Source organism: Pleurodeles waltl, chromosome 4_2, assembly GCF_031143425.1.
Source record: "Pleurodeles waltl isolate 20211129_DDA chromosome 4_2, aPleWal1.hap1.20221129, whole genome shotgun sequence".
NCBI classification, from domain to species: domain Eukaryota; kingdom Metazoa; phylum Chordata; class Amphibia; order Caudata; family Salamandridae; genus Pleurodeles; species Pleurodeles waltl.
The window spans coordinates 485,523,559-485,536,609 of NC_090443.1; the positions used below are offsets into that span (position 1 = coordinate 485,523,559).

At 46.9% G+C, this 13,051-nt stretch overlaps 1 protein-coding gene across 1 annotated transcript in view; it reads left to right on the forward strand.

The window, feature by feature from the left end:
* Positions 1-13,051, forward strand: part of MAST1 (microtubule associated serine/threonine kinase 1) — a 696,806-nt gene that overhangs the window by 584,201 nt on the left and 99,554 nt on the right. Inside the window, exon 25 of the mRNA XM_069231862.1 lies at positions 1,998-2,134. Within this exon, the coding sequence (XP_069087963.1) occupies positions 1,998-2,134 (137 nt within the window). The remainder of the gene's footprint in view (positions 1-1,997; positions 2,135-13,051) is intronic.

Consider the following 13,051-nt stretch of genomic DNA (forward strand, 5'->3'; position numbering starts at 1 on the left):
GTGACTTCGGCGTGCTTCCAGGTGTCTGGGAAGGTTGCGGCATCGAAGGAGCTGTTGATTACAGCGCGGAGCTGGGGAGCGATGATTGGGCTGGCTTTGTTGAAGATGTGGTGGGGGCAGAGGTCTGTGGGGGAGCCTGAGTGGATGGAGTTCATGTTTTTTTTGGTTTCTCCGTAGTTGGTAGGGGTCCAGGTGAGGAGTAGGGTGGGGTGTTGTGTTGTCGGTCATGTCTGTGGTGGTGACGGTGGGAGCGGATGGTGTGAAACTGTTGTGTATGTCTAAGATTTTGTGGTGGAAGTAGTTGGAGAGGGAGTTGCAGAGGTTTTGTGTGTGTGGGGGGTCGATGGTGCAGTATTTGGGTTTGGTGAGCTCTTTGATGACGGTGAAGAGTTTCTTGCTGTTATGCGAGTTACTATCTATGTGTTCTTCGTAGTAAGCCGTTTTGGTGGTCCAGGTGAGTTGGTGGTGTTTGCGCAGTTTTGAGGGTGGAGAAGTTGTTAGTGGAGGGCTCTTGGCGCCATGCTTTCCGAGTTTTGCGGCATTCATGCTTGGAGGCTTGGAGTTCAGTGGTGAACCAGGGGGCGGTCTTGATTTTGCTGGTGTTGTTGTTACTTTTCAGTGGGGCGAGGGAGTCTGTGCAGGTTGTTAGCCAGTGCGTGAGGTTGTGAGCAGCGATTTTGGGGTTGTTTGTGAAGGGGGTGGGTTTTGTGTGAGCTTGGCGTTCAGGTGTTCTATGGGGATCTTGTCCCATATTCGGTAGGGGGTGGTGTGTTGCTAGTTGTGGGTGGGGGGGTTTGTGAAGGAAAAGTGGACGCAGTGGTGGTTGGTCCAGTGGAGTTCGGTGGTGTGTGTGACTGTGATGTGGTTGCTGGAGGTGAAGATAGCATCCAGCGTGTGTCCTGCTGAGTGAGTGGGTGAGGTGACCAGTTGTTTGAGTCCTAGGTTCGCGAGGTTGTCTAGCAGGGCTGTGGATTTGTGGTCGTGGGTGTTTTCCAGGTGAAAGTTGAAGTCACCAAGGAGAATATAGTCTGTGGTATCAGTGATGGCATCACAGAAAGGGAGGCGGGGGACTGGTGGTCTGTAAATGAGGGTTCCTCTGAGGGTAGTGTTGGCGTTTATGTGAATTAAGAAGTGTAGGTGTTCTGTGTTGTCTAGGGTGTCGAGGGTGTTGGTGGTGATCTTGATGGTGCTCTTGTGTATGATGGCGATGCCTCCTGGTTTGTTTATGCAGTCTCTGCGGGAGATTTTGTAGCCTTCTGGGACGGCTATGGCTATGTCGGATTCTGGTGAGGGGTTCACCCAAGTTTCTGTGAGGAAGGCGATGTCAGGGGAGTGTGTTGTGATCAAGTCCCAGAGATGGCGACCTGCTGTCGTAGTTTTCCCTGAAGCCATAGAGCAAAAAGCTGCTTAGCTGGAAAAATATCCACATAAAGTGTGGGTGCCTCTCCATTCGACCTGATTAGCAAAAAAAGGGCCACGTCTCTTCGTGTCCACCGGGGATCACACAGCATCAATGACCCCCTAGCTAGCAATAGTCACACCTCTTTTATCACATAGCATTATTGGTCCTCCTCATGTCACAATGATCCATTCTCTCACATTACAGGCCAAATGGGCACACAACATAGATGATTCCCCTTGTTTCTGTTAATCCCTGTTTCTTTAATGATGAAGCATTGAGGATCACATAGAATTGATGATCTTCATACTCTCTTAATAACACCTCGTCCCCCTCTCACGTTATTCCCACACCACTGACAAGCATCCATGGTCCTAGTTCTGCTTCAGTATTCTATTCACTTAAATAATAAAGCAGTGAGAAGTGGGCATTATTGGTGGTCGTTGCCCAACTCTTATTGGCTCATTTGTTCACACCCCATTATATGGATTGGTACTGAATTTAGTGAATGTCTGCTTGCTGTGCTCTGTGGCTTGTGCTTTTATTTTTACCCAGTAACCTATATACTTCTTTACCCTTGCTTGCCATCCCTCCCCAGAGTGGAAACAAAGTCATGGTGACAACCACACCATTTGAAAACACTTCCATCAAGATTGGGCCGGCACGCAAATCCAGCTACAAGTCCAAAATGGCCCGAAGGAATAAACGAACCATCACAAAGGAGGGTCAGGAGAGGTAAGCCTCAGGAGGAATGGTAGCCCAGAGATGTGGGTTGAGGTTTGATCTCAGGGACTTAGTAAAGGAAAAAGGTGAGTGTGTGTAGATGGAGACCCTGAGCACTGTGTAATTGTTCCATGACCCTATGAGCTTGAAGTTGTGTAGAACAGGGTAGGGTATTTACCAGACCTGGTTAATACCCTAGGACCAGGCATTTACCAAATCGGGTTAGTACCTCCTGTTATGATATTCAACTTGGAAATGAGTCGTAACGTCCAGAATCAGAATTTAACAAAATTTAGCATGTTTAGTATTTTCCCGGAACTCTTTCTCTGATACATTTCGGGAAGCCTAGTGTATTACAAAACTCGATATTATAATCCCTGTGCAAACTTCTGTTTGCACGGGGATCGGAATTCAGCCCTGAACTTGTAATCATGGTTTATCACGGTTGGTTAGGGAGGGGAATTAAGCAATGACAGTTATAGAGAATGGTGTATTGCTTATGTGATGTTGGTAAACCTACATACAGATTTTTCAGTTTGGAATGTTATTTACATAGAACGAGAGCAGATTCTTTCCCATGGAATTTACATTCCTTGCTGTCTGTGGCTGTAAACATTCTGTTCATTCCTCCATCTAGGTTATTGAGAATGCCGTACTGTGATTTTGGTATTTACTGTAAACACACAACAACACTGATTGGCTATCTGACTTGATGTGTGCTATCTATACAAATCCATAAGGATAAATCCCAAATGGTTGTCACCATTAAATGTCAGACAAAATTGTGCTGCTGTGCCTGTTTTTCTACCATTCCTTTTCTGAGCTATAGGTGTTGGGGGTTCAAAAGTTGTATCAGAGCCGAGTGATGTTTCCAATGGTAATGCAAGCCTAAAATTCTTTTGACCTGTTTTGTATTTACTGTGCTGAAAATGAGAAAAATAACTGTGTCGGGGGGGGGGGGGGTATTTATTGCTGTGTTGCAGTAATATAATGTCCCGAATGGGCTGTCACCACCCCTGTATATAGATGGTGTTTAAAAGTAGGCATGACAGCCAAACTTGTTATGCCAGTCTGAGTATAATTTCAAAGGCCAAATGCTCCAGGAACAGAAAAGTGATAATGTTTTAGACTAAATAGCAAACGTTTGCCCCAGATGTGTGAGAGATTGTCAGCCTACCAAGCCAGCAGGTGACGAACAAGCCTGTTAATGTCACCGATTAAACCGTTACTGACACAGCTGTCTATCAGCAGGACCAGTGCCTAATCCGCACATAAAAAATGAGCATTTGCAATGAAATAGGTCTCGCATTTGCTTGAGTTAGGGCTATTGGCATTGTAAATGCATAACTGTTTTTTTCTTGCCACATAAATTGCCAGGTAATTTGGTCCTCTTTGCCACATAATTCCAGTGGCCCTGCTTATAACTAAAGCACTTCCAATTACTGCAGAGAGTCTTGCCCTGATGACCTTGAACATTTCTTAGATTGTTTTCAGTACCGTTTTCTTGTAATTTATTTTTAATGTGGGTGATGTGTGAGGGACTGTTACTGACAGTTTCAGAGCAATGTTGTGTTTGATTCGTGCACCATCCATAAAAAAAGGTTCTTTTACACCAAAACAGGAACTCACATATGAGAAATGGGAGGGCATCAGGGAGGTTATTTTCAGTAATATGAGTGAGCTGCTGCTGTGTTACAAGCATTGAAAACACCCATCACTATCCCTGAATATTAGATATAAACATATTAGGAATTTGGCTCGGATAGTTCAAGAGGATACTGGGAATGTCTTACCCTTTTACAACAACCAATATAGGAGGGTGGGCCTGCAATCACAGTATTTTCCTTTGAGAGTTTCTGTCTTACAGATGGGACCCACCACAATAGTAATGACAGGGTCGAGAAAGAATAGACCTATGTGTAATAAAGGTTATTATTAAGTAGTCAGTGCATGAGGGAGGTCAAATCTACCATCCAAGTACTGCCTAACACCAACCCTTGCATCCTGCACCAAGTCACTTTCCACATACCCTCTCCTACAGTTCAGTTCATTTAAAATCATACATCCCTAGTATCCATCACTGGTGAAACACAGGGTTCTACAGTCAATGTACTCTAGTTCATATCACAAATAAAGTGCAAATGATGAAAAAAATATTTACCTTCATTCTTTTAAAAGTGGGTATTTGTGGAGCATCTGCTTTTTGTTCAACATTACTGGTTCGCTAGCAAAGATGTGTTTTTTATAGTTGTTTCACAATGTGCTTTCTTTATTTTCAGTCTGGATCAAAGCTATTAATTTATTGTTAGTTGGAGGAAAATTTGTTTGCTCCATTCCCCTTCACATAAGTGTTTCCTATTATTTGGTACCAGCGGAAACTTTATTTAATGTTGACCTCGTTGTTCTGTTCGCCTCGGTGTTCTGTTTGCCCTGGGTGTTCTGTTTGCCCTGGGTGTTCTGTTTGCTGTGAAACAGCAGAGTGAAATTCTTGCAACAATTAAGGACCAGGTAAGGGGAAAGAAGGAACAGGAAATGTATCATGTTTCTCTAAAATATTGGGACAGGTCGAATGAAGGGAAGCCATCGAGATCTCCAGGTACAATTTACAGCAAATAAAATTCACCAAATCGCTGTTTGCTACAGAAGACCACATCCAACCAGCTCAACCTTATTAGCCAGCAATTACTCTTTGATACCACTTCGATTCCCTTATACAAGATTTTGTGGGCGCTATAGAAATCCTAAAACATATTTTTGGCTTTAGAGAACCACCCATTTGTCATTTCTTCCAAATAGTCGTTCCCTGCAGTCAGCAGAAAAGCATCTAGACCAGGGGTCCTCATACTTTTTAAACAGGGGGCCAGTTCACAGTCCCTCAGACACTTTTGGGGGCCGGACTATAGTTTGAAAAAAATATGAACAAATTCCTATGCACATTGCGCATATTTTACACCCAGTACAGTGATCAGTAAATGCAGCCTAGGTGATCAACACCCTAACTTCAGTGTGCCACCCCACCCATGAGCAATAAGAAAGTCTTATGTCTACTGCACTTTTCGGAGGCCGTGGCAGGTTGTTCACGCCCCACTGCACAGTCCCCACTGCTAAAGACATAATAACCACATTCACACCTCTCACCCATTCTTTACTCTTTGGTTCCCTCAATAAAAAAATGCACCTCTCAACTGCCTAATCCTAGTAGCAACATTTAAGAATTAGGGGCCAGATGTATCATCACGGCCCATTGCGATTCGGTAATAGCGATTTTTAAGAAATCGCTATTACCGACTCGCAAAGGGCCATGTATCACATTTGCGAATCGGTAATAGCGATTTCTTAAAAATCGCAAATGCTATTACCGAATCGCAAATTGCAATACCGGCCCCATTCGCAGCTATGGGCCTGTTGGCCCATAGCTGTGAATTTTTCGCATTTCCAAAATTGCGATTTCTGAACCAGAAATCGCAATTTTGGAAATGCAAAAGGCCAGGGTGCTGGGGGCCTAAAGCCCCCTCTCCTGCACCCCAAAATCATTTTTTTAAACATGTAAGGTACACACATGCCAAAAGGGCATGTGTGCTTTACATGTTCAATTTTAAAATGCAGTTTTACTGCATTTTTTTATTTTGCACCAGGTTACCACCTGGTTGCATATCATGGTATTTTGCAAGTGCAAAAAGCCATTTCCAGCATAGCCTTGCGACATGGAATTTGCGAAGCGCAAATTGCGACTCGCAATTTCCAGGTCGCAACGCAAGAAATCGCAATTTTAGCTTTTTTTTATTTGTGGTCTGCGAATGCATTTCATGCAACGCAGACCACTGTTTTGCACTCGCAAACGGCCGAATTTACCGATTCGCACCGTTTGCAAGTGCAAAACTTTTTCATACATCTGGCCCCAAGGGCCTCGGGGACGGAGCCTAGACTTGAGGAGAATTGGTGCTCGATAACACGGCTCTGCTGAGCTCGGCCCTTCAATATGTGAATCAAGAATTTTTAGTGACATTGACATACCTTATCTGACTGTGAAATCACAAAGAAGGTGGAGGCTTCTGCTACAGCCTGAGATGCAAATTCCAGTGAAAATGTTGTGAGGAAAATGGAAAGCACACCAGAAGAAGGATTCAGGTGTGTGCGGGTAGTGCCGAGCTACACATTTCCCTTGAAAATATTACAGATACATACATACAGACCTACACACAGATGCAAACACACAGACAGACACATACTGAAATACATACATACTGACAAACATACATATGCATACATACTGACATACACACAGCTCATTTTTCTTACCTTTTTTTTTGCAGGAGGGTGGCTGTGGCTGATGGAAGTCGGCGTGGCTCTCCTGTCCTCGCGGCTTGTCTCTCTTCCCTCCCACGTGGAGGGAGCTGGGAGGAAGTGACCGGCCGTCACTTTTGTCCCAGCATTACCTTGCGGCTCCAATTTTTTTAAAGAGGCCCGATCGCGCTATTGCACGGCCGCAGCGCTGACCGTGCCCCAGTAGCTATAAGGCACATCTGGTGGCTGGGGTTTCAGGACCCTGGCGGGCCGGTTCAGGATCACTGCGGGGCCGGATCAGGCCCGCGGGCTGTAGTCTGAGGACCCCTGATCTAGACCTTCATCAAAAAGCCAATCTTTGACAGGCATCATATCCGTTCCCCAGGGTCACACCATTTGTGTACAGATCATAAATCGTCTGTGAACGTTATTTACAACTGGGCCGCACGCTCATTGTGAAAGTCTATGTAAATCTGTCTTTTGTGTGCGTTTGGGACGTGTTTATCGTTTCGGTGCAAGTTCTTTCAGGCTCCAGGAGCAAATAGTTTCCTGGCAGAGCCACTTTCATGAGGTGTGCGAAGGTCTCTAATAGCAATTTGAAAATCAAACTATGGAAGCCTGCAGCACTGGTGTCCCAGACAGAGCTGTAATTTCCAGCAAAATAAGATCTACATCTATGAAAAAGCATTGTGCGAGAACCGCCAGCTTCCTCTGCTTTAAGCTTCTGAAGTCAAAGCACAAAAATGCACACTCAAAGACTGATTTAGCATCCGAGGACACGTTTTAGTGGTGACAGATTTAATAAACTTTATAAAGTGACGATGCTCTCCGAAACGAGGTTGCTCTATTATGTAATTTCACTTAGTGATGTAAAGGGCTCTCTCGATCGAGTTTGCGCCATATGCGTAGTTATGTAAATCCCGTAGACACCACAAAGAAACAGTGGCATGCTCAAAACAAGGAGAAATAAGAAACAACATATGGCCACGCAGCATGAAGCAACGAGGCAAAAGAAAAAAATAGTGCACCACACTAAGCTATATGGCAGATCGTGGAATCATCCATGTAACAGGGTCAGTCTGCAAGGTGGTAACAAAGCAGCCTCAAGGCGGCACAAACATGAAGCATTTTCCTATGAAATACAGGGAATTTTGAAAGGCAGGCCAAAGAACGAATTAAAGGATTGGGCATGAGATGGGCGTGGTTAAAGCCCACAGATGTAGATTACAACATATCGAAGACAGCACTTGCGCGCTGCCTAGCTCGACCTAATGACAGAGTGAATCCAGAACGTCTGTTGAGAAGACGAGAGGTGAAAGGACTCCCTACCTGTACCTGAATGTGAGAAAATAATCCATGATACAGTAAAGTGCTCACTTTTGATGCCAAATAAATCGCTTTTGCCCACTTTTCTACTGCACTACAGCAGGGCAGTTCACCTTTAGAGCTGAATTGGTTACTACATTAAAAACAAGCATTAGCATAGCCACTAGGTCTCGCTTTTGGAATCTTATAAGTGTTTAGCCACAGCTATTGGCTTTGTCAATGTCTTTAAGATATGTTGTAGACCAAAGTGTGTGCTGTGCATTATGTTAAAAAGTCATAGTCCAGCGAATAAAAAAAAGTGAAAATCTACATTTTAAAAATCGGCAAGTGAAACCAATTGAAATGATGAGACAGCAACTACCAGCTTAATTATGCTAGTGAAAACACATCAAATTTCCTGTGTGTAGTTCGTTATGTGTCCAAGCACCCATTTGGTAGGAAGTAGCAGGTATACTCCAACTGTCTGCTATTCTGTAGATATGAAAGGGCTGTCTACTGTCAGGGTCGCACTGGTACAGAGAATATGCACGGGCACCAAAATAAAAGTGACCCCTACTAGCGAATCAAATAGCTGGCAAACCAGAGTAAACTAAACAAAAGCATGGATTAACGATTTTCATACCGAGGAATTAAAATAGGACTCCACCAGAATTGTATTGACTACTAAAATTACAGATTCATGTACAGGGTTTAAGGTGTATGTCCAATTCCACCAAAACTATTTTAAAATACCAGGGAGATAAACATACAAAACTGTCCAAGACAAACAAAGGCACAGGAACTCCAGATGAAGTACAGATGTTGCAACCAAGCCCGATGGAATAAGTGAAGCCCTTTTTATGTCAGTGGTGCTTAATCTAACTGAAAGTATCTAGGCTCATTAAAAGTAAACATCAATTTCACCATTTATGACCTAAAACTCAACACAAGTAATCCAGTTGAGTCAGATGTTCCCTATATTTATGGTGTGTCTTAAAAAAGACAAAAGGCCCACATCAATCCATTGGTCAACAACCATTGGTCAGTGACCCCTGACCTGAGTTAAGGCCAGGAACCACTCTGCACGACGAGCAGCTCCACCAGACTGCCCTCGTGCTGCTAACCCCACCCTCGCAGCTCCCGTGAGTTCGAGGCCCTCCACCATCCGCAGGCACCCGCCTGCCCCTTATCCCTGGTGTCTAGTGGTAGATGTAAGTATCGTGTGTTAGTCTTGTTAGCTTGTGTTTTCTGTTTTCTGTGCCCGTTTTCTGTTTTGATCTGTTTTTCTGTTTTTGCCTTTTTCTTGCTGTCTGCCTTTTTGCCTCCCATTTCTGCTTGCTGGTTTCTGCCCGGTTTCCCTGTCCCTGCCGCTGCGTCCCCTGTGGCCCTGCCCCCCTTGCACCCCCATTCGTCACCCTCTCCCACCTCCCAGCTGGTCCTCCCTCCCACCTCCCCTTCTTAATGGCGGCTGCGTGCAGTGGGTGCACCAGAGGCAAGCCCGTTTGCACCCGTCTGCGCCTGGTCTGCGCCCAGCGCCCGTCCCCCTGGCCCGCGCACCTCCCACGCCTCAAGACGCCTCTACACCACCGCAGAGCTCCGTGCACTCAACCCCGGCTGGCCCACTGCCTGTTCCCAGGCTGACCCCAGGCACACCCACGGACCCTTTGCCTGCCGCTCATGCCGCTTCTCCTGCAATCAAGCACCAAGCACCACAACAACGCCAGACACCCCAACCATCTCAGCTGCATCCTCCACAACACCCGCTCTGTCCATAAGCACACCATCGAGCTCTGGGACCTACTCACGACAGCCTCCCCTGACATCGCCTTCCTCACTGAAACATGGATGAACCCCTCATCTGAACCAGACATCGCCATAGCCATCCCGCAGGGCTACAAGATCACCTGAAGAGAGTATATCAACAAACCAGGAGGAGGAATCACCATAATCCACAGAAGTTCCATCAGGATTTCCACCAACACCAATGACACCCTGAATGCCGCAAAGCACCTACACTTTCAGATACACATCAACGCCAACACCACCCTGAGAGGAACCCTCATCTACAGACCACCGGGCCCCCACCCCCAATTCTGCAACGCCATCGTCGACACAATCAGCCCTCACCTCCTCAGACTGCCTGCTCCTCCGCGACCTAAATTTCCACCTGGAGAGCACCAACGACTGCAACTTCGCTGCCCTACTGGACAACCTCTCGAACCTTGGCCTCAAGCAACTGGTCACCTCGCCCACCCAGTCTGGGCACACGCTCGACGCCATCTTCTCCTCCAGCAGCCACATCACTTTCACTCACACCACCGAACTCCATTGGACCGACCACCACTGCGATCATTTTTCCTTCTTGAAGCCCACCACCAACAGCATCTGATCCCTCACCGCAAGTGGAACAAGATCTCCAAGGAACAGCTGATCTCCAGCCTCGCCCAATCCTTACCACCCAAAACCAACGACCCCAACACCGCCGCCCTCAACCTCAAACAATGGCTCGATGACTGCACCAACACCCTCGCTCCACTCAAGAAAACCAACAACACCCGCATAAACAAGAAAGCTCCCTGGTTCACCGCAGACCTTCAGGCCTCCAAATGAGAATGCCGGAAAACTGAAAAAGCCTGGCGCCAAGAACAATCAGAGAGCACTTCACCGCCCTCAAATCAGCCATGCGCAAACACCACCAGCTTATCCAGACCACCAAAAGATCCTTCTACAAAGAGCGGATAGACAACAACGCACACAACAGCAAGGAACTATTCAACATCATCAAGAAACTCACCAACCCCAAATCCTACTCCATTGACCCTCCCCACTCACAAGACCTCTGCGACTCCCTCTCCATCTTCTTCCACCGCAAGATCACAGACATACATGGAAGCTTCGCAATGCCGTCCCCCACCACCACCACCACTGATATGGTCAACCCCATCGCACCCTGCTGCACCAACATACTGAGCTCCCGGACCCCCACCAACGATGAAGAAACCACCAAAACCATGAGCACCATCCACTCCGGCTCTCCCACAGACCCCTGCCCTCACCACGTCTTCAGTAAGGCCAGCCAAATTATTGCTCCCCAGCTCCAGACCATCATCAACAGCTCCTTCGAGACCGCCATTTTCCTGGAAAGCTGGAAACATGCTGAAGTCAACGCCTTGCTCAAAAGCCCAAAGCCGACCCCAAAGACCTAAAAAACTACAGAACTATCTCCCTACTCCCCTTCCCCGCGAAGGTCATATAGAAGATAGTCAACAACCAACTTTCCCGCTTCCTGGAGGACAACAGCCTACTCGACGTCTCCCAGTCTGGATTCCGCAAAAACCACAGCACCGAGGCCGCCCTCATTGCCTGCACCAACAACATCAGGACCAGGCTCGACAAAGATGAAACTGCTGCCCTCATCCTTCTCGACCTCTCCGCAGCCTTCGACACCGTATGTCACCCAACCCTTCACACACGCCACTTCGACACCGGAATTTGCCACAGAGCCTTGGACTGGCTCACCTCCTTCCTCTCCGAAAGAACACAAAGAGTTCGCCTCCCCCCGTTCCGGTCGAAGGCCACCATGACCCAGGGATCCTCACTCAGCCCCACCATCTTCAATATCTACATTGCTCCGCTCACCAACATCGTCCGACTCCATGGCCTCAGCATCATTTCCTACGCTGATGACACCCAGCTCATCCTTTCCCTCACGAGGAACCCTGCAACCGCCAAGAACAACCTCCACACTGGACTTCTCGCCATCGCCAACTGGATGACAGCAAGCTGCCTCAAGCTGAACTCAGAAAAAAATGCAATCATCATCTTCAGACCCAACAAGTCAGCATGGGATGACTCCAGGTGGCTGCCACCCTGGGGCCGCCCCCAATAACCATCTCCCACGCACACAATCTCAGCTTCATACTAGACTCTTCACTTTCCATGACCCAGCAAGTCAACGCCATCTCGTCCTCATGCTTCAACACCCTTCTTATGCTCCGTAAGACCTTCAGGTGGATTCCAGTGGAAACCAGAAGAACGGTCACCCCCACCCTCGTTAGCAGCAGACTGGACTATGGCAAAGCCCTCTATGCAGGATCATCGGCCAAGCTCCAGAAAAAACTCCAGCGCATCAGCACGTCTCACCCTCAACCTCCTTGACCACAAACACATCTCCACCCACCTCAGAGCCCTACACTGGCTACCCCTCAACAAAAGGATTGTCTCCAAAATCCTAATCCACGCTCACAAAGCCCCCCACGACACCGGACCGGCCGACCTCAACGAATGACTTAACTTCCACATCCTGACACGCCAGCTCCACTCTGCCGACCTCGCCCTTGCAACAGTTCCTCGCATTCACCGTACCACAACCGGCGGCAGATCCTTCTCCCACCTCGCTGCCAAAACCTGGAACTCCCTCCCCACCAAACTACGCAAGACCCAGGACCTCCTGACCTTTAGGAAGCGCCTCAAGACCTGGCTCTTCGAGCAGTAGCAACCCCCCCACCCACCCCAGCACCAACCTACCGGGTGAGTAGTGCGCTCAACAAATTATTGATTGATTGATTGATTGGTAGTTGGGTTGTAATCTCCTTGAAGATATGAATCCAATGTGGGTGAAGAAAGTTGAGCACCCTCTACTCGCTGTCCACTAAGTACACAAAGATGTTCACTGTGCAGCCTAAATGTACTGATATAGCATACGCTCCGCTATCTGCGCATGCCCAGAGTCAAAGCCAGTCAGTAGAATAATCGCACGCGTATCTTACTGTGATTCATTCTACCATTATGCACCAAATAAATAGAATATGGAGTGTTACGTGGACAATGATGGCTGTGGAAAAGCAGCTCTCATGAGTGCCAGACTCGTGGAAACTTCACCAATGCACATCAACATAAGGCCAAAATTAGTGGGCAAGGCGGTTTCATTTTCCCCTGGAAAGGTTACAACAGAAGTTTTTCTTTGACTGTAGAAGGAGTGGAGACATATGTGAGTGAATTAGAGATTTTTTGTGGATGCTAACAAGATGCAATAGTCAAAATTTTCTTAACTCCCCCAATCCATACAATTCACTGTCAGTCTTTCGAGGAGCTCATACCTGAAGTTGTAATGTGAGCGCATCTGACCTTATTTGGTCTTTTATAATTTATTAATAAGGAGACGCATTAGAGGTTCGATGGAACTTTTGACAGCGCTTTGCGTGATTCCACCATCTTTGCCATCAATACTCATAACCACATCAAATGACAATAACATTAGCAACAATCAATTTATCGGAGAACTTGAGTCAGTAGACCTCCCACACCATGACCCATATGGCCATGAATAACCACACCTTT